This window comes from Protomyctophum parallelum (assembly GCF_964188405.1).
Source record: "Protomyctophum parallelum genome assembly, chromosome: 19".
In the NCBI taxonomy this organism is placed as follows: domain Eukaryota; kingdom Metazoa; phylum Chordata; class Actinopteri; order Myctophiformes; family Myctophidae; genus Protomyctophum; species Protomyctophum parallelum.
This window is the reverse complement of record NC_139717.1, coordinates 39,458,776-39,480,560: the sequence shown is the minus strand read 5'-3', so window position 1 is coordinate 39,480,560 and position 21,785 is coordinate 39,458,776. Positions and strand designations below refer to the sequence as shown.

The 21,785-nt window shown below is 41.7% G+C and overlaps 2 protein-coding genes across 4 annotated transcripts; both read left to right on the top strand.

Moving 5' to 3' along the window:
- Positions 1–1,203: 1,203 nt before the first annotated feature.
- Positions 1,204–5,951, top strand: LOC310876972 (visual system homeobox 2-like; the record flags this gene model as incomplete). The annotated part of the gene is made up of 5 exons (XM_083790620.1): positions 1,204–1,645; positions 1,867–1,957; positions 2,909–3,032; positions 4,618–4,798; positions 5,623–5,951. 5 exons carry the CDS (start codon positions 1,204–1,206, stop codon positions 5,949–5,951), a joined length of 1,167 nt encoding a protein of 388 aa, XP_083646746.1.
- A 1,226-nt stretch (positions 5,952–7,177) lies between these two features.
- Positions 7,178–21,716, top strand: LOC310876228 (acetyl-coenzyme A synthetase 2-like, mitochondrial). Of its 3 annotated transcripts, XM_083789697.1 has the most exons (14): positions 7,178–7,595; positions 7,952–8,048; positions 8,188–8,387; positions 9,037–9,212; positions 9,765–9,917; positions 10,631–10,778; positions 11,702–11,839; positions 12,510–12,602; positions 16,731–16,843; positions 17,764–17,890; positions 18,280–18,407; positions 20,102–20,165; positions 20,466–20,587; positions 21,281–21,716. In XM_083789697.1, the coding sequence occupies exons 1-14, from the start codon at positions 7,283–7,285 to the stop codon at positions 21,455–21,457; spliced, it is 2,049 nt and encodes a 682-aa protein (XP_083645823.1). In that variant the 5' UTR covers positions 7,178–7,282; the 3' UTR covers positions 21,458–21,716. The 3 variants fall into 3 exon arrangements, 2 of the variants coding, with proteins under 2 accessions (XP_083645823.1, XP_083645824.1); XR_014570710.1 differs by lacking the exon at positions 20,102–20,165 and having other exon boundaries at positions 21,281–21,303; XM_083789698.1 differs by lacking the exon at positions 20,102–20,165 and having other exon boundaries at positions 20,466–21,390.
- The last annotated feature ends 69 nt before the right edge of the window (positions 21,717–21,785 follow it).

Sequence of the window (21,785 nt, the reverse complement as noted above, 5' to 3'; positions counted from 1 at the left end):
GTAACAAATGAACACCTGAAAATTCCTATATTGTCTGTTAATTTGACTAAATTTGATATACTGAATAAATAAATAAAAATCAATATATCATGAATAAAACAATAAATGCTAAACATTGCACATGAGTCTCGAACTGACAATATGCCATGCGACACTTGCTTTACCATTGTAAGGTATAGCATTATGTCATGCTGTATAAAGGCTGGGGGGACAAAGATGCATGGTTTCCTTGAGTGTAGGGATTTATCCGGCTGATTGGATATGTTTTCCGATCCGCTGACTCCTGAATTAAATCGCATGTGACGTTAATAGAGTGACATACAGTGAAAGTATAGCGCAGCATTTTCCCGTGCATTTTCGATCGATTTCTGCTAATTTAATTGGGCGTTTACTATACAAATAAGGCTATACACTTTCCCCTCTCAATTAACAGTGCATCATGATTTTGTTAGGCTTAATCCACCGATCAATTTGAGGACATGTTTAGCCTTTATGGACAATAAATTATGGGTTTATATTCAACAAATAATAATTGGTTGGAAAAACTGGAATTATCTCTTTTGTTTTGTACTGCAAGGCCTTGGTTGCAGGCATTAATGCCTTGATCCATCCTCCACACACACACACACACACACACACACACACACACACACACACACACACACACACACACACACACACACACACACACACACACACACACACACACACACACACGGTCGGGAATTAATTATAACCCCCTGTTGCTCTTTAATAAAGATCTTCTCATTGTCACACACACACACACACACACACACACACACACACACACACACACACACACACACACACACACACACACACACACACACACACACACACACACACACACACACACTCACACACACACACACACACACACACACACACACACACACACACACACACACACACAGACACAGACACACACACACGGACGTGGAAACTTTCGGTACCTACCTCGGTTGTATAGCACGATGTGGAGAATCCGGCGCATGCAGGTCTCTACCCTCTGTGATTGGCTGACTGCAGCTGCCCCCATGCCACAGGCGAACCTGTTGGATAAAGAGCCCCATTTCTGCAGAGAGGGAGAGCACAACAACACTGCTGATTGCACAGGGGACTATATACGGCTCTCTTTTTTTTTCTTCCGGGGGTGAAAACGAATCAGGGAATTCCATTGCCATGACAGGGAAAGAAGGCACTGTGCTTTCAGAATCTGCGAATAAGCATAAAATGGCTTCACCGCCACCCGCAAACCACGAGGGAACGCAACCGCAACCGCCCTCGAAGATGGGCGCCACCACCACCACGACGACGCACAGGTGCACGGGCTTCGGAATTCACGAGATCCTCGGGCTGAATAAGGAGCCGCCCGCGGTCCCGAGACGGCCGCTGGAACCTCTGCCGCCCAGGGCGCACCTGCTGGCGGCGAGGTCAGCCCTCGGCCACGGGGGTGTCGGACTTCATGGCATGGGTTTAATAGGACCAGGACTCGGAGGCATACACTCGTTTTACAGCCAGCCCGCCTTTCTCGAGGTGTTGTCAGAGGCGCAAAATGTTCACCTGCAGCCGCTCAACAGGGCTATCCAAGGTCCGATGGATGCGAACCACTCTGCCAGCTCTGGTAAATATCCTCTGGCATGCAAACATCCTAAAATCAAACAAGGATATATCGGCTATATCCAAGTCTATAAGTATTTTTTATAGCCTGTTCGTCAGCAGCAGGCTAAATGTATGTATATTTGTAACTTTTGTATAATTAATTACATGCAGGACTATATTAGCTCCAATTGTGTTTGTTTGTTTTCTGATTTTCACTGCATGATCACGGTTGTTTCTTGCCAGATTCTGATGATGTAAGCCTATCTCCCAACGACAACAAATTCTCTAAATCAGCATTGAGCCACAGCAAGAAAAGAAAGAAAAGGAGACACAGGTAAATAGAAAACTGGCAGATGTTCATGTAGCCTATTTTAATGACAAGCTGACATATTTAGGATCCTTTTTAATTATTGTCGTTTCGTGGAATTCGTACTATATTGTATTATTATTATTATTATTATTATTATTATTATTATTATTATAGTTTTAGCTTAGGCCGTCGCCTATACACACCCCAGATCCCATCAAACCTGGCTGTCCTATAATTACCTATAAATGTCATATAGGCCTATACCCGACGTAGGCATATGCTACTTTTATAAAAACATACAGCTGATTAGCCTACTATAAGACATCGTTTTTAGAAAGGGGGCGGGGGATTGAGCGCCATTAAAAATAAAAAACTTTGAAGGGGTTTATATATGTGCGTGCGTTGAAAAGAGCATTTCCACAACGCCTGTTAGCTGTAGGCCTATATAGGCCTATAGCTATATTTATGAGAAATCTCAAGGGTGTTCCCCTCATGTCCCTTATTTAAAATAATTTGCCTGATATTCTTTTTAACGAGAACAAAAAAAGAGAGAGAGATTGCTCTACACACTGTATATATATATAGCTTATAGGCTTTGTTATGCCACTTCAGCCACCTGCAAGTGCTGCTGTGACGCCTTCCTCAGACTGACTGACATCGACATTATTTTTAAGCATGCATTTTAAACTTCAGAACAACATAAATACAACATAAAGACCAATGTAATTATAGGCAGATACAGATTATTATTAATATTATTATTATTAGCCTATTAATATTGCTAGGGGATATAGCAATACAAATATTGAACTATTTTCTCCTGCGTGTGTTTTTTTTTCAAAGGATTTAATTAAAATAAAACTTTAAATTTAGTATGCAAAAGCATGTTCCAATATCGAATAAGAAAGAAAATAAAGTGTTGTATCACATTGAACATGTATACTCATATTGGTCTTTTTGACTGTTTGTATACAGAACCATTTTCACATCTTACCAACTGGAAGAGTTGGAGAAAGCATTTAATGAAGCTCACTACCCTGATGTATATGCTCGAGAAATGCTGTCCATGAAGACTGAACTGCCAGAAGACAGGATACAGGTGTGTGTGTGTGTGTGTGTGTGTGTGTGTGTGTGTGTGTGTGTGTGTGTGTGTGTGTGTGTGCGTTCAATTGACTTCATCCAGCTCTTAAATTTAACAATACTGGTAGCATTATACAAATGCACCAAAAAGCTTTTTCAGACATGAATTCTTCCACTTATATATAAGGCTTGTGTCCCTTTCCATTGACTCCAGTTAAATTAAGTGTGCTTTCTATACCTGCTTCTTTCAAATTCAATTTGCACCAAAATCATTCTATGCACACAAAAAGGAAATTTGGCAGATATGAGCAAAAACGCAAAATAAATAAATACAATTGAATATCAGCAAATAATGACAAAGATGGACAATATATTGCATACTGCACCAGTATACCTGCAGCAACCATTTGACCATGCACAGATACTTTCAAATTAATAACCAATATATCCATATGTAATTAGTTAGCTCAGGGGAACTTGCTGCCGTTTCCCATGTATGGGAGACACAGAGGATCCCCAAAATCAAATGATAGGCCTACATAGAAATTAATTAGCACGGGTCAATGGGTGAGGAGAGGGCTCAACTGGCCTGCTATAAGCCATTTAATTTCCCGTGATATTTGAGCGCCTGTCGCTCATCGATCAGCTGTGGAAATTAACTTATTTTTCAATCAGCCTCCCCGCCCCTGGGGTCACCTCTCTCTGGCAACGCCTCACACGCACTCACACGCACGCACGCACACAGTGTGCTGACGGAAACAATCATCCGAGACCCATCTTTTATGAGGGAGGTTATCATCAGATCTACCTGCATATAGCTTTCCAGCCTGCCTGTGCTTTTTGATCGTTTTTAATTTCATGTCTGTGTGCCACACACACACACACACACACACACACACACACACACACACACACACACACACACACACACACACACACACACACACACACACACACACAAACCAATCTCATCCCACCTGACGCCTTAGCCATGCTCATCTCCGCTACTCCCTCATCCATGCATATGCGAGCATGCGGGCGGGCGGGCACACACTCACACACACACACACACACACACACACACACACACACACACACACACACACACACACACACACACACACACTGTGTGTGTGGGTGTGTGTGTGTGTGATCATAACGTATAGGTCAGAAAACTAAATGTATGATGAAACTGAAAGTCTTTTATTTATACTGTAGCTGTATAAGAAAAATATAACATTAGAATAAAAGATGAAGGGCATCCACTGTAGTTATCAATACTATATGTTCCCATTGCAAGAGCAGCTTTTGTCGTTACATTATTTTACTCCAAGCCTGCAGACTTAAAATAGACCCATCACAATGTTACTGTGTGCTGCTTTATTGTTTATGATGAGATATTTGTGCAGCTATCCAAAGTGAGTATAACACAATTATCTCACTTGTAAAAAAAAAAACATTCACCCATTTCCTTTTAGTTCAGCCAGAGGCTTTAACCGAAATCATCTGATCTTTTGTTCCCCGTATGAAGTATCATTCCACAGTTCGTAAATATATCCTAGTAATCATCATCATCCTATATTGTCCATGTGTATTCTCTCTAGGTGTGGTTCCAGAACCGCAGGGCTAAATGGAGGAAGAGAGAGAAGTGTTGGGGCCGCAGCAGTGTGATGGCAGAGTATGGGCTGTATGGAGCTATGGTTCGCCACTCCATCCCTCTTCCTGAGTCCATCCTCAAGTCAGCCAAGGATGGCATCATGGACTCTTGCGCTCCCTGGTTACTCGGTGAGTCACTTGCAGAATGCTTTCGCATTTGCTTGAAATTTAGATTTTTGTAATAAATGTTTTAACATAATGCAGATGTCCACGGGACGGGGGAAAGCAATTGCACAGTAAAACGTTGCAATCCTGAATATGTTTTTTATTCTTCAAGGGAATAGGGATTACAAATGGAGGTGGGTGTTCAGGAGGGGACATGCGGGGCTAAGCATGGTTCTTGTTAGGAGCCAATAAAAGTGTCACCGTGTCAATAACTGCCTGGTATAGTCGATACGATGATAATCCTACTTCATCAGGACAGATTAGATCAAACATGCTCTTTCGACACATGTCAATTGATTACTTTGAATCAATTAGGTGACTGTAATTGAATAACAGAATGACTCTCCCTCTCATCGGCCGTTCCCTTTCTTGCCCGTTCATTCATTCTTTCCCTCTACCATTCTTGCAATGTTGTTGATTATGAGAGTGCTGCTGCAGCCACATCTTTGTCAGAGATGGTCAAAGCAAGCATTAGTCCACCTACAGCTTCACAAGGGCTATTTTTAAACATGTAAGGATCAATAGAGTTGCATCCAGATAACATTGAGGGCTTGACTGCATGCAGGGATCAGCTTTCCTGGCGAATGAATGAAGCAGATGTACCTGCCTGAAAACCAGAAGCCAAATACTGTATCTCACTTGTTCAAGGGGGAATTCCCTTTGGTTGAGCAGTATAGTTGTTTCCCCATAAAGGGGGGCCACGTTACACGCTACATTAGCAGTCGTATATGGGATTTCAAATTCTAATTTCTGCTAGCTCTAAATGGAATCAATGATTGTTCCCTAAGGTATGCACAAGAAGTCCATGGATACCCCCACCCACACATCTCCTGGAAAGCCCAACAGCATCCAACCACCTGCTGGGGAGAATACGTTCGAGCGAGAGATAGAGCAGGAGGAAGAGAGGCAGAGGACGGACGCCACCAGGTCGCCCTTTTCTAAGGAGGAACTGAGGGAGAACAGCATCGCTGCACTCAGGGCAAAGGCCCAGGAGCACAGCGCTAAGATGCTGGGGACAGTTTCAGGGGAAATAGAGAATGGCCGCGCAAAAGATAAAGAGGAAACGGAGGAAACACGTACAGAACAAAAGACAGGAGAGATGGAGAAGTCTCACTGAAAATGGCTACCTTTAAAAACTTTTTATGGCCTATATTATTTTGTGACAGCACCTTCTATGTATGAAATTATGTATAGAAATGAGGCTCAGTAGTTGTTCCCTCACATTTATAACATTAAAGATCTAGTGTAAGTTATATATTATTTTTTTGGTTAAAACAAAAGGTTTCTGTGTGTGAAAAGGTTAATGTTCTACATTGAAATAGTAATCATTGAGTGTCTATCCTCAGTAACAGGGGTCTCCTCTTTAAACAGAAAGTACATTTCATGGGTTGCCAATTGAATGGAGAGAGTATCCATTTAACAGCTTAAAATGTATAATGACTATTAGTGGCCCATATAGTATAAAATCGGTATTCTTATTTCTTTGTCATCACTTCAAAACCTGTAGCCTATCCTGCAGTGTAGCCTATGTATGAGTTATTTCTCCTGATTGGATAGAATTGGTATCCCAACCTAAAAATGCTGTGTTTACTAAAGAGCTGGAGAGACAGGGAGACCCCAGTTAAAAAATATATCAATTATTGCTATTAGACTATAGAGCTAGGCCTATTTAACACATTTTAACAAAAGAGAATCACTCTCTACACCTTTAAAATTGAGTTACATAAAGTTATGTACATATTTTTCATCGCTTAATCTCACAATTTTGTACCAAGGCAGCTATACTTTTATGCAAATGACAGGTGTGTGGTGTGTGACTGTGTGTGTGTGTGTGTGTGTGTGTGGGGGGGGTGGATTAAAATGTATAATAAATGCCTATATCTATGATATCAAATAACATGGTGCACCAACAACCCTATCTGTGCATATTGAATTGTACATAATGAAAATAAAACTCAATGTGTACAGTTGAACAGGAATAATCTGTTTGTCTTTGTGTATTAATTTAAGCTCTGTATTTATATTCATAGCCTGTTTATGTATCATAGTTATTGGCTTAATATTGGAAATAGATAGCCTATTGGTTTTGTTATAGTCTTGATCTGTGATAAAATCTTTGATATACCCAAATGCATACATAATTAACTTTGATCGCATTAGTGAAATTTTGCCTGTAGGCTATTTCTTTACGACAAAATATATTTGTCGGCAAACAATAGCCTGCAGTGTGTGCAGCCCTTTAACAGCCCTTTCTGCTTAATCTCTCCCCCTCCCTCTCCCTCTCTCCCTCTCTCAGACTTTTGACTGAGTTTTGTAGTTCCACAATTTTAGAAGCGTCCACCAGCAAAATGTTTTCGTGTTACATAAATCAATAAAGTGTTATTTTTGGATGAGCGTAAATGCTTTAAACTCGTATTTAGTTTCATATGACGGATCCTGATCAAAATCATGTGGCCGCTTTGCAGACGCACATCCATGAAGTCTCTGTTTACTTATTTAAAAGGTCGCGTCGCTAATTGCCATCTCTTGTCTAAACACCACCACCACAATATCGCGGCATGCATGCCCGAAGCAGTTGGATTTCAAGGAGTGAGCGACCATTCTGGACTTCATGAGTTCTCAATTAGCGACAGTGGAGACTTCTGGGGTACTCTGGCGAGTCAGAGACTCTCTTGGATACGTCCCTTTCACTCCACCCAGGATTGTGACTTGAGTCAAGGCAAGATCAAGTGGTTTGTGGGAGGGAAATTGAACGTCTCCGGTAAGATTGCCTTTCGCCTTACTACAATACCTGTACATTAATAATAGTAGTCTACTAATTAATTAAACTATAGACTATTCAAATAATTTCTGTGTGGCGCGCTCTCTCTCTCTCACTCTCCATCTCTCTCTCTCTCTCTCTATTTTATTTAGGGGGGGGGGGTCTTTCAACAAAGTAGCCTATAAAGTTCACCCGGATTATCTCAAGCCATTCACAATACAATGACGTGCAAAAGACCATGAGCTAATTTAGTCTCAGATGAGATTTACTGTAAAAAAAAACAATACACAGTGTGTGTTTGTGTGTGTGTGTGTGCGTGCGTGCGTGTGCCATGCCACTTGGGTTCATACACACAGTCAACTGCCTGGACCGGCATGTTCACACCTGTCCAGAGAGAATAGCTCTTATCTGGGAACGAGATGAACCAGGAACAGAGGTCAAGGTCACCTACAGGTCAGCAAGTTAGAATATTTAGTCTGGAAATTGTTTTAACATTAGTTCATAATTTCATATGGCACTGTGCTTCTTTCAGCGTTCCTACGTTACATTTAGCATACACTGCAGTTTTGCCATGTTTAACTTTTTTCTACAGGCAGCTGCTGGAACTGACATGTCGCGTGGGCAACCTGTTAAAGAGGCAGGGGGTGCAGCGAGGGGACTGCGTCACCCTCTACATGCCACCTTGCCCGCTGGCCGTGGCGTCCATGTTGGCCTGTGCCCGTGTGGGCGCTGCCCACAACGTGGTGTTCGCGGGGTTCAGCGCGGAGGCCCTTGCGGACCGCATCAGAGACGGTGAGGCTGCAGGGAGGGAAGATGTGACCCATGACTTCTTCAAGTGGACGAAAGACAAACATTTTCTGCTGAAAATGATCATGGAACATAATAATAAAACACCCCTCATGCATGTGGTATATAGCCTACAGCTAGGCTGATCAATAGGAGTGTGTTGGAGAAGCGTAGAATGCACACCGTTGGGCACAGTTTTGAAAACACGTCGTTAAAAACGTAGGAGGTGACACACCATTCTCTGCTCCCAGTTCAGACTCAGGAAGGTCTGAGGAAGGGCTGCGGCCCGAAACGTTACCACTTCAGTAAAACAAATATCCGGGAGCAGAAAATGTGCGTATTTCTTTCATTTCTTGATTTGTGACTATATTTGATCCAGCACCCAACCTAGTAGATACATAGATGTGTTCATTTTGGCTGTTTTTTCAGCCTCCTCTACCACAGGTCTAGGTGACATGACTTTAAATCAATATCACCATTATTAATAAAAACCTTTGCCTCGATTACGATTGATGAACGATAAAACAAAATGAAAATAGCTGATCTACAAGCAGAATAAATATGAACCATGTTGATGGTACTCATTTTCTTTCAATTAAATTTAGACTTTTACTGCCTTCTCTTCCTCAAAACTCTTATATGACGCCATTTCCAGCCCAGTCCAGTGTAGTCATCACAGTTAACCAAGGGGTACGAGGGGGCAAGGTCACGGAGCTGAAGAGGACGGTGGACATGGCCGTCCAGAGCTGCCCCTCGGTGAAGCAGGTGTTTGTGGCAATGAGAACCCAGAATCCAGTCAGCATGACAGACAGAGATGTCCCCATGGAGGAGGTGAGATAGATATTTAGCACGTAAGTTGAAATCCATTAGTGCACTAATGCAGCGCCAGCTGTGGCGTAGACGCTGTCTACTGCAGTGTACGTAAGTGTTATGCCCTGACATCAAAGCAGTGTTTTCTAAATGCGCCTTTAAAGTTGTATGCCAATGGGACTAGGTCACTAGGCCATGGACATACTATTTTATATATCGTTGCTGTCGGGAGGTAACCACCTAACTCCATTTTTGAGGGTTTTAGATTTTCTTTCCATAAATCAGTTCCATAATTGAACACCCTTTATGTCTGTGTGTTGTTTAGAAAACTATTGAACCAAGGAAAAGTAGTCAAAAGTGCTTCGGACAAAACCAAAACTAGATTACTCTAGTAATTGACAATATGCTGTATAAAGTCACAGCACAAACTTTGATGGGGCAGTATTGCTTTGTCTTCCAAATATAAGGTTTTCGTAATTTCCTGATTTTATTTTAAATTTAAATTTCCTGAAGTTAAGTGTTTTCTTCCCGACAGCAGAGATATTATATGTATTGTATATCATATCCCTGCAGGAGATGCTGAGGGAGGACGTGGTGTGTGAGCCTGCTGCCATGGACAGTGAGGATGTGTTATTCATCCTTTACACATCAGGCAGCACAGGGAAACCTAAAGGCCTGGTCCATACACAGGCTGGCTATCTGCTGTATGCATCACTCACACACAGGGTAAGGTCCTACAATAAATACACTTGATTAGCCTGGAAACCAGACGAATCTGGCAGAAAAATGATATTCCCTGGGCACAGTTGGCAGCGATATAGTTTATAGACCTAATAATGTTGTTCGCAATGGGTTCCATCGCTGGCTTTTGTTGAATTAAGATAAGGGAGTTTCATAGTTTCCGGTATTACAGTATATAAATGATTGCTGTTACTATCGCATCCCTGAATGTTAAAGCCATCATCATGTGCTTTTTTTTTCTCGGGATCCACAGAGTAAGATCAACCTGTGAAATCAGTCATCTATTATACAGCCATACATTTTTATGACTCCAAATGGGTGTCAGCCTAATCAGTCTAATTGACTAACATTTTTCAATGCCTATGTGGAAAAAATTGATAATTTATTTAGTCCTGATCCCTCCAATGGTTTGCATGATTAGCTTGGAGTCCGGATACATAGTCACACCCTGTTTTAGCCACAATGTGGCCGGATCTTGTTGAGCAAAATGTGTGAATATCATAATAAGAAATATAATTTGCAAAAGAGCTTATTGTCTTAATTTATCCAAAACCCAATGCAAAAAAATCCATTTGGGAATCAGCTAAATGGACCCATGTTGGTAACTTGCAAGTTGGCCTACATAAAATAATGTCACTATTAAAGTAAATTCAAATTCTGTTCTAATGACGTGTCTGTGACCTCTTAACTATGACTAGTATGTCTTCGACTACCATGATGGAGACGTGTTTGGCTGTGTAGCGGACATTGGCTGGATAACAGGACACAGCTACAGCGTTTATGGGCCGTTGTCAAACGGGGGAACCACTGTGTTGTTTGAGAGCACACCCACATACCCAGACCCAGGTAGCAATTCAAACAGCATTACATTTGCATCGCACCTGCATGCAATTCTTTCATTTATCATTTAATTTCAACCTTTTTGTTGAGGGCTGGGACCCTCAACAACAAAACACAAAACAATATAAAAAACATTACAGTCTGACTTATACCTTATAGAAAGAGTTTTGCTTGCATATTTTGTGCTGGTGTTGCAAGAGGGGAAAAAACAACTATTGTTACTAAGTAACAATAACTGACATTTTATTCCTATTAATTTACACTAGATACTGTACGCTTTTGACTCAAAGGCTCTTTTTTTTTTTTTTTTTTTTTAAGATATTTTTTGCGGCTTACGCCTTTTATTAGTTTTTGAAGGGACAGACAGTAGGCTGACAGGAAACGGGAGAGAGATGGGGGAAGACATGCAGTAAAGGCCGTGTCGGGCTCGGGAGTCGAACCCGCGGCACACTGCGACTGGATTACCAGTCGGGTGCCCAGACGGTTACGCCACCGCCTGGGCCAGACTCAAAGGCTCTTTTGACGCCCCCCCCACCTAAGAATTGAAAAGGTAGAGACCCCTTAGAATTGAAAAGGTACAGAGTTTCAGAGTTAACACACAGCTGATAGCTGAAGTAATGCAGCTCTCTACTGTAGTGAGCTGTGAATTTATTTCTTGCCCAGTGAATAACTGTACTTGCCCTTGAACTGACCAATCCCTTCCATTCTAAACATAGCACCTTTTGTATACATAGGAATCTTAAATTACATGCCTTTTTTTAGTTACTCTCAGTGATGAGGATTATGTAACACTGCCTTACACAATGTTAGTCCAGGCACTTTCAACTTCGATTTGGGTCACCTTATTTCTGATTCAGTTATGTGGTCAATGTGTACATAACACTGATGATTTTAGTGGTTTGCGCATACATGTGTTGACTTATTCTTAGGAAGGTACTGGGAGATGGTGGAGAGACTGAAGATCAACCAGTTTTATGGGGCTCCGACAGCTATCCGCCTGCTGCTCAAGTATGGAGACCAGTGGGTGCAGAAGTATGACCGCTCCACCCTCAAAACTCTGGGCTCTGGTATGACTGCTATGAAGACCACTGACCAGTGCCTAAAATATTCATCACATACGTACAGTAGGACCATCACAAAGTATACTTTGTACTATACACACATTACTCCTATGCTTGTTTTGCTATATTTATAGCTCAGCAAGGCTACTTACTACTACATCTACAATCAAAACGTACTGTACAACAGTGCAGTCCAGTTGGGATTCAGACTTTGGCATAATTTCTATAAAATGATCAACTCAACAGGACAAATTCCATTGTCCCAAGCACACGTGCTTACATACTATCACTGGAGGTCAAGCCAGGCTTGTACAGTATGTCGACATGCCTTTGTCATGCACATGCTCAGTGCCCACTGCAATGTCCAGCTGACTCCAAGAACAACACACGTGTGACACGTGGATCTCTCACGCACGCACGCAGCGCACACACACACACACACACACACACACACACACCAATGGTAGCATGCAAGAAATAGGCAGGGCTTGGCGTAAAATCCACATTCTAAAGTAACTAACCCATTCAATCGTGATGACTTCTACAGAAATAGTTTTAACATTTTGTTCTCTCTCTGCATTTGGCTCAAAGGCAAAACAGAAACAACAAACCATAATTACAATAGGATTAGTATTCAATAAACATGCCATTAGATATTGTGTTTTTTTTTCACCAGTGGGAGAGCCCATAAACACCGAGGTGTGGGAGTGGTACCATAGAGTGGTGGGAGACAAACGCTGCCCTGTGGTGGACACCTGGTGGCAAACAGGTAACTGACGTTTTTGATTGCATTCATCTGAATGTACTTGTGAACCAATAGTAACCAAATCCAAACTGTTCATTTGTGGGACATAAGTAAGTTGTGTTGGACAAGTGGAATGGGACCTTAGACTATATATTAATAGAGACGTCGCAGAGAGGAAAGTACTGCAGCTCGAGCGGCCAATCACATGAACGCGGCGAGGCGGCCGAGCCAAACGGCGGCGCCCGTTCATGACTCGCTCGCAGTGCACGCACACACGGTACTCGTTCATGTGTTGGCCCAAATACATCCCAGAATGCACTCTGATCCATTCCCGGAAGAAGGGGTGAAATCGCCTCATGTGCTGGGTGAGCAACTCAATGCAAGTGGATGGGAGGAGAAATCCGGTGACGTCTCTATTATACATAACTCTATGGACTAGGGATGCCACAAAGTGACCATCAGCCAAATCGAATAGTCGACAGCTCTGCCGATTAATAATCGATTAATTGAACCCACCCCCCCAATTTTTTTTAATTATCAATATCAGATAAAACTTTTAAGATTTTATATTATGCACATGCCATGGTCACATAACCATTATATGTTGAGTGCATGCTTTGATGGTTACAGTTTTATAATCAGTTTTGATGGGTAAACCTTTGTGGAGATCTTCTCAGTTCTCATTGTATGCTAGTTACTGCCATTCAGGATGGAAATGGATTAAATCCATTTGGATTTGGTGAGAAGTAGTTTCATAAGGGGCTGGTATGAAGTACTTGATATAAACAGAAAACGTTCAGTTCACTACACTCTACTCTACACCTGCCTTCATTTCATCTGATTGTCTGTCTGGCAGGCACTTAACAAGCGATCGTTAACTGTGTCTGTTAGAGAGAGGGGCAGAGAAGAGTGGCTTTGCTCAACTTGATTTATACTTATATTCTCCACTCTGATGAAGGTACATGTTCGATATATCATGCAGCCTTACTTATTAGCCTATATTTTGGCTATTAAAAAGAAAAGAAAAAAAACTTTTTCCGCCCCGATTTTCGATTATGAAATATTAAAATCGATTTCGGAGACTCCGACGATTAATCGGAAAATGGATTAATCGGCGGCATCCCTACTATGGACGGGACGGGGTTAGCAACTTATTACTTAAGTTGCTATTAAATGCCATATTCGACCATAGGCGTAATATTGCCTATCATTTTGTTATTATTTGTGTCATGTTATTATGTTATGTGTTATGTTATAACAGCCTTAACACATCTTGCAGGAAAAGAGACAATGAGAGAGTTTTACAACAGCAAGCCAACTATTAGGGGACTAACTGTTGGGGACTGTCCCACGCAAGGGGGGGAAACTGGTCACCTTACCGTCACGTGATAACCTCTTCCTATTGGCTACTACCTACCTAGTGTTACTGTTATCCATTGACAATGCAATCAATGCCCACTTCATAATAAAGACAAAATACTTCACTAGACTTTCCTAAATGGATACTGCACCTTTATGTGCAAGAATGATTCCGATGGGTCTGCTCTGTGTGCCATCGATTGCATCTGTTCTAGCAGACGCACAGCCTCTCTGTAGAGGAACGCTGTGTGTGACATGAAATAAAGCCACATATGCATGCAGGAAAATGGACCGCCAGTCTGTCTTAAAGGGGAGTCCAGTCTAGTACCTCCCTCCAAGAACGGTTATATAATATTCCTTGGGTGGGTGTTTGCCTGCGCTGACCAATCTCTTGCTGTATGTGAGTGTGCTACGTGTGTATTGTGTACTGTACGCACACTGTACAATATACAGAAGAGGACACATGCACGTGCACACACACACACACACACACACACACACACACACAGTATAATCATACTACACACATCCTCACTTGGAATCTTTCTGGTCCTTCTGGACACGAATCAAACCAGATGTTTTCATCATGATGTCAAATATCTGGTCTCAAAGCACCACGGGAAAGGAAACGACGTGGACTGAATCTCAATGTGAACTGTTCTCTTTGCAACAGAGGAAACATTCTAACAACAGTATGACATCTTCTACCACAAAAAAGGCAACTGTACTTGGGCTGCTTTTTTCAGTCAACCGTCTCTACACCAAAAAGATTTTGATCAGTGCGATAGTGCACTGTTGGACACAGATGTCACGATGAGTGATGACTATAGCTGCCAACACAGCTACTGCCGTCTGGAGTGGCTGCCTGTACCCTATCAATCCATTTATCTGTCTGGAGTGGCTGCCTGTACCCCATCAATCCATTTATCTCCCACACAGTGTGGTCAGCTCAAGTCCTAAGCAGTTCTGAGCCACCCAACAAACTGTCGTTGCTGGCAGGCATATAGTAGTGAATAGCAGTTCCAATGTTTTTTGGGGGTCAGCATTTGGGGTTGCTGACCCTTAGAAGTGCACTTTATTATGTCATTGTAAAATAAAGAGCATTCCTCTCATGAAGTAGCTTATGATAGGGTATGACAACGTTTCACAAATCAAAGCTGATTTCACAAATAAAATGGAATTCGTGAATGAGCATAGGATCAGATTGACCCCATGTATTTCACTTTCAATCCCTTTAAATTAGATCCACTTGAGTAATAACAGAATGTACCAAATGTATGTTAATTAACCATGCAAACAGTCATCTACTGTATCATTAATTCACGATAATTAAACATCATGAGCTTACAATTATAGACACAGATATGACCCAAATACCCTTCAGCAAAAGGGATTATGTGATGTGTTATTTTGCTGAAGTGGTGTGAGCCTTTCAAATTAGGACTAAATGGCATTATTAATCATTGTGATTGGCTTGATCCGGATGCAAATAGCCCATTTAGAGAGGAATCAGGGATTCTGATCTTTTGTTGGCAATGTATGTAAGCTCTGGTGGGCTTACATGCATCTGTAATGACTGTGATGAGCAGGTATCCGGGTGGTCGTAGAGGTAAAACACTCATCCACCACCACAGACACACATTTAAATTTCTTTCAAACAAATCACTCTAGGGTGTTTTTTATTTTTTGGGAAGGGGGATAAAAAAAGAGAGGAACAAGTAGCAGACTGGTATACTGTACATGGTTTCTAATGTCAAATGTAGCTGTTTGGAGCTCTTTGGCAAAATGGGAATCCAATGCTTTATACGTTTGTATGTTTTATATATAGATTTTGTTTTACTTATATTTGAAAGAAATGTACAAAAAAATAATTAAACACCAAATGTATTGCAGCACCATGGCATGTGCTCTGTTAGGGTGTTGAGGTGGAAAGATAATTATGTCTTAAATATTGTTATGGGGAGGTTTACACAGAATTGTCAGCTTAAGTTGATTTGAAAGGGGATGTCTGCTCTATTGTGGGATGGGCTGCTGTCCTAGTTGTCTCTGCTGGTCCTCTCTACTGCTGCTGCCAACACGCAAGGCGGATTAATGTGGTCCCTGAGAACTAGACAAGCCTCATTTTATTTAATTTACTTAGTATGGCCGTAATTCGTCCGTTGACATCTGTAGTAATGAGAGGGGTTTATGCTAGGTTAGTATGTTTGTTTCCAAAAGGCTTGCTCTGTAATTTACCATTACTTGCGCTCTCTCAGTTTATTTCCTTCATGTATCTCTTATGCTCTTGATCTCATGTTTAGTTCAGTCAGCATTCATGACATGTTCTGACATTTTCTTCATGTTAGTAGTCTAGTCATTGATAGAAATGGTATAATCATCTGACCTCTGCTGTATAAGGTTCAGTAACTTCCTGGTCAAATCTGCCATCCCAGACCATCATTTACTGTATTAACACAAAGTGTTCTCCTGGGTTGCATTTGTCATTACATTTTTCATACAGGTAATCGCACTCTTTTTCGGTAGGTCAAACTGAAATCACAGATGTGCTTGTTTATGTAGCCTTTTTTATTTTTTTGCATGTGTGCACTATTGCTTAACTATAACTACACACTACACAGCATAATGCCAAGTGTAAATGTAATTCAGAAAGTCAAAATGTTGAAACCTTTTATACAATAACATTCATTCACTACACTGCCATGTAGTGAATATTTGTTATGCCCTATCTTATGTCATTTTATTAGTGTTTCACATGCCGTGTCGTTTTTTCTTTCTTTCTCCTCGTGTTCCTAGAGACGGGTGGCATTTGCATCGCTCCGAGGCCATCAGAGCCAGACGCAGAGATTTTCCCAGGAATGGCCATGAGACCGTTCTTCGGCATCAGGCCGGTGCTTATGGACAGTGAGGTAGAGTGCTGGCGTCTTCGTGCCACCCTTGCAAGTGGGCGGGAGAGGGTGGGGGGGGATTATGAAACAGGCAGATTGGGATTATGAAACAGGCACCAGCTGTGTCACTTTTGATACTCGCCCCACTCTTAACGCCCCTAATTGTTCCATCCCTCCAATCAATCCCATGCTGTTGGTGCCAAATGCTCCATTAAACACTTTCAACCTGGCGGGTGTCCTTTATATCCCCATTCTTTCTGGGCACGTAATTAGAGGCTGAAAAATAATAAACAAATAAAATACGAATAATTGTTTATTAGTTTATTATTTTTCAAAAAGAGCAGATTGGCTATTTATTTAGGGCTTAAGTTAGTTTTCATTAGTTAATTAGTTATTTTTTGCTCTTGCTCATAAAATCCACAGATTAGCCGGACCGTTGAAGTGCTGTCTCTAGTGCACACACATACCTTTCTCGCCATTATGAGGAACAACATTCTCAAGGAATAATCTTGCAATTCTATCCATTGCCTTTTCCATTTTGAGAAAAAAATAGTAAATATCCAATATCCTCTAGTGGTTGGATAAGGAGATGATTAAGAACATTATTCATCATTGTTCATCATTAACAATATTGGTCAAATGGCCAATCATATTGAGGGGGACACAATTCCAATCATATAGGGATATTAATAAACAAATGCTTGCTGAATATTCAATACTTAGTTGCATTAATTACTTTAACCTTTGATCTTACGTTGCTGCAACCGTTATGATCCAGTGTGGTGAAAAGCAAAGTAGACACTGTTTGATTGTAAAATTAGTATTACGTATTCTGCTCAATGTTAATGTTTTCCCTTTTAATTGTCCCTTTGTACTCGCATTCATTTAGCACTGTGTGACAATAGCCGTTTTATTTTGTGTTTCTGTTGTTTTTAATCCAGGGCAAGGAGCTGACTGCCAACGAGACATCTGGAGCTCTGTGTATTGCACAGCCTTGGCCTGGCATGGCCCGAACCATTCACAATGACCACCAGAGATTCACTGAGACCTACTGCCAGCCTTATCCTGGTATGTTTATCCCCCTAGTTAGAGTGGTTCCCAAATGCTTTAGCTCGAGACCCAAAAAGAGAAATGTGATGTCTCCCCTCCGAGACCCAAACTAGTAAAAATAGCCGATTTACAAGCTCACATGTCGTTTTTTTTTACTTTTTGAAAATCTTTTAAAATAATAATAGGCCTAAATAAAGTGTAAAGTGTGTCTATACCGGTATATATATATATATACACAGTATATATACAGTACAGTACAGTACTTAAAATGGGTCTGTAACGCACTGTTTGGGAAATAGTGTCAGACTGTACATCCGTTATTCTTTCTAGTTTCTACTGTCTCAATAACAAACGATTAACTTTAGGATGTTCATAGCTGCTCCCTCCCTCCCTCCTTTTATCTAAAGGCTACTTCTTTACTGGTGACGGTGCCTATCGCTCCAAGGACGGCCACTACCAGATCATTGGCCGTCTGGATGATGTCATCAATGTGAGCGGCCACAGGATTGGAACAGCAGAGCTGGAGGATGTAGTGGTATGTACAGTCAATGAGCAACTGCACATCTATCAACGTCTTTTTGAGAATTTGCTTTCATCTTTGTCAAAAAGTGCCAAATGGCTGGGCTTACACATTTATAGATATTCATCACATGAACTCCTGCAGCATCCATACTCTGGGAAACTAATAAGCGAACATTCGGCAAGAATTAAAGAACATTCACTGAAAATATATATAGCAAATATATGGTCACGTCATGTTGTCCTGCATTATGAGCCTGTCGGCAAGATGTTTTTGCTATTTGGCGTACAATGCTGTATGGGAGTTTAAGTGATGACGTGAATCTATCTGTCTAGACATGACCGCTGTCCAGCGACAAGGTAGCGAGTGGGAAGCAGAGAAATGCAGAGGATAGAACGTCTGATGGGTTTAGGGTTCCAACAAGATGCACAAGCCTTGGATACGGAGACCCTCCCTGTCTTTGGTCTACTACAGACTCCCAAGAAAAACAATAAAGACCTCATTGTCACAGAGTTGCCTGGGATGGAGCACACAGAGCACATAAGTGAAAAAATAAATGAGCAAGATGCTCATCTTCCCAAGGGAAATCAGCCCCATTTCTTTGCAGCCAGATAGCAGATATAGCAATGTGGAGCCAAGTTGCGGAAAAGGCAACAAAGGAGAACGAAGCAGCAAAAGAATCTGAGAAACGCTAATGGCTGTGTCCGACTCTCAGCCCGTCTCCTTCTTCTTGGATGAGACCAGACTACCTCTGAAGAGAGAATACTGTACTGTATAGCTGTAGGGTGTGGCAGGAAGATATCCCTGTGGCAGGGTGGCAGGGAGATATCCCTGCCATCCTGTGGGAGATATCCCTGGCAGGGAGGTATCCCTGCCACCCTGTGGGAGATATCCCTGGCAGGGAGATATCCCTGGCAGGGAGATATCCCTGCCACCCTGTGGGAGATATCCCTGGCAGGGAGATATCCCTGGCAGGGAGATATCCCTGCCACCCTGTGGGAGATATCCCTGGCAGGGAGATATCCCTGGCAGGGAGATATCCCTGCCACCCTGTGGGAGATATCCCTGGCAGGGAGATATCCCTGGCAGGGAGATATCCCTGGCACCCTGTGCTAAGAGATGATCCGGGATAAAAGAGTGAAACATTCGTGAGCATTGGTCCCCAGCTAATGACCCTGCAGATAATCAGTGACCTTGCATATCGTCACCGTCTGGTGGAAACCTCATACTGAAAGTCCAGAAATGTTGCTGTTAAATACTTAAATATTTATAAAACCAGCACTTTCATTTAGTAGGGCACTATCTTGTAAAGAAAACACTGAAGAACCCCCAGCAGGTTAACCCATTTTGACCTGAGATCAGATTCTAAAAATGTCTGTTTGAAAATGACAGTTTCTATGTCAGTTCTAATAGCAGACCCACAAGCTCGTAGCACGCCACTCGGTGGCGCGCTATGAGCTTGTAGATCTGCTATTTTTCAATAGCTAAAGCATGACATAATGCTAACACCAAAAGGATTAATATCAGGCATTCAGAACTTGACTGAGGACTCGAGGATGCATAACCTGCCCTTAACTCACTGCTACACTGTACAAATGTGATCATTGTAAATGCATTTTACAGTACTTTAAGCTCAAACAAACACTTATTTGTCCTATAAATCGTTGGACAGTTGAACTTGATTTTGTATCGTTGACCCTCTGTTGTAGAACCAATGCCCTGGGGTGGCTGAGTCTGCTGTCATAGGATACACACATGACATCAAAGGGCAAGGTGAAGTGAAATCTTTTAAAGGTGTCATCAACTATTCAAAATTGTGCATTCTGAGAACGCAAGATACTGTGTAGCCATTGGAAGCAGGATGCCAAGTGTGAAATATGTAGCATTTTGCAGATCATAATCCTCCAATAGCTGTACATAAAATAAGTGCCAATGCTATTCATAATATGAAGGAAATGTAATGTAATTTTATCTTTTGAACTCAGAACTGTACATTCTGTGTTCTACCCTCACCTTCTTCCCATGTTGCACCATGGAGATATTCCTTATGGCTGTCTCTCTTTGCCTTGCCAGGTGTCTATGCATTTGTGGTGCTGAAAAAGGGAGTGAAAGTCGAAGAGGCTGTCCTGACGCAGCAACTGAAAGAGATGGTGTCTAAAAGCATTGCCAAGTATGCCTGTCCAGACTTCACTCAGGTGGTGTATTAAAATATTTTCTAAAAACAAAGCAGTGATGAACTGAGAACAGAATGTTCGTGTCAGTGTTGTGGGCTTGTTTTGGATCGCTCTCTGTTTCATGATGCACTGTTTGGAATTTGTACCTAGAACTTTGCTAGTAATTTGTACCTAGAACTTTGCTAGTAATTTGTACCTAGAACTTTGCTAGAAATTTGAACCTAGAACTTTGCTAATGCAATATGTGATCACTGTAGATACTCATACTCATACTAACAGTTATGGAAGAGTTAATATCGGAGCAGTTTGTTATTCACAGGATTAGCATCTGAATACAGACCAATAATCGGCTAATAAACAATAACCAAGGCCAGATGGAACAGACTCCACAGTGACACATGTGTCACACACTAGCGTGACTGGAGACCAGAAAGGTTGGATTTCAGATTAGATCAGTAAGGCTTGGTTTATAGTACTAATGTGTGCGTGATGTCTCATGCCGCAAATAACATATCTGCATTCTGCAATGTTGCAGAGCCACGCGTTGTGACCTTGTGAACTTGTCTATTCGCTGTGCGCAACTAAGTATGAATCAGGTTAATGAATTCAGACCCGGTTAATTCAGTAATTGATGAAACCTAGAAACTGACGTAATATGTACAATTATGTCTTAATGGTCTTTAGTTGCTTAACCAGTTTGTTTTCTCTTAATAGCTTGTCCACCGTCTACCAAAGACACGCTCAGGCAAGATAATGCGTCGGGTGCTGCGCAAAGTGGTGGAGCGCGACACAGACGGGTTGGGTGACCTCAGCACACTGGACGACCCCTCTGCCGTTCAGGAGGTCATTCAAGGTCACCATCGGCTCTGTGGTGACCAACAAAGGCAATGACCTTGGAATGGCAAAAACCTGACAGACTCAACTTCCATGTCAACGGTGATGCTCACAATTCCCATGTCCCAACCACACGCACAAATGACCAATTAATTCCTCTGAAATCACATTCTTGAAGAATGAAGAACAATTCAACATGTTTTAACCTTTCTTGTTTGGGTATTGTGAGTGCTGTTAACTGGTATAATGCATCAATGTACTGTACACCAAATCATGTAGTGAATTTCACATAATCGCTTTAAAGTTATAAATTACCAAGAGCAAGATGACCGATAGTAACTGAATTGGTCTTCCTTTGTTTGACTCTTTGTCTGTTGGGTGCGTA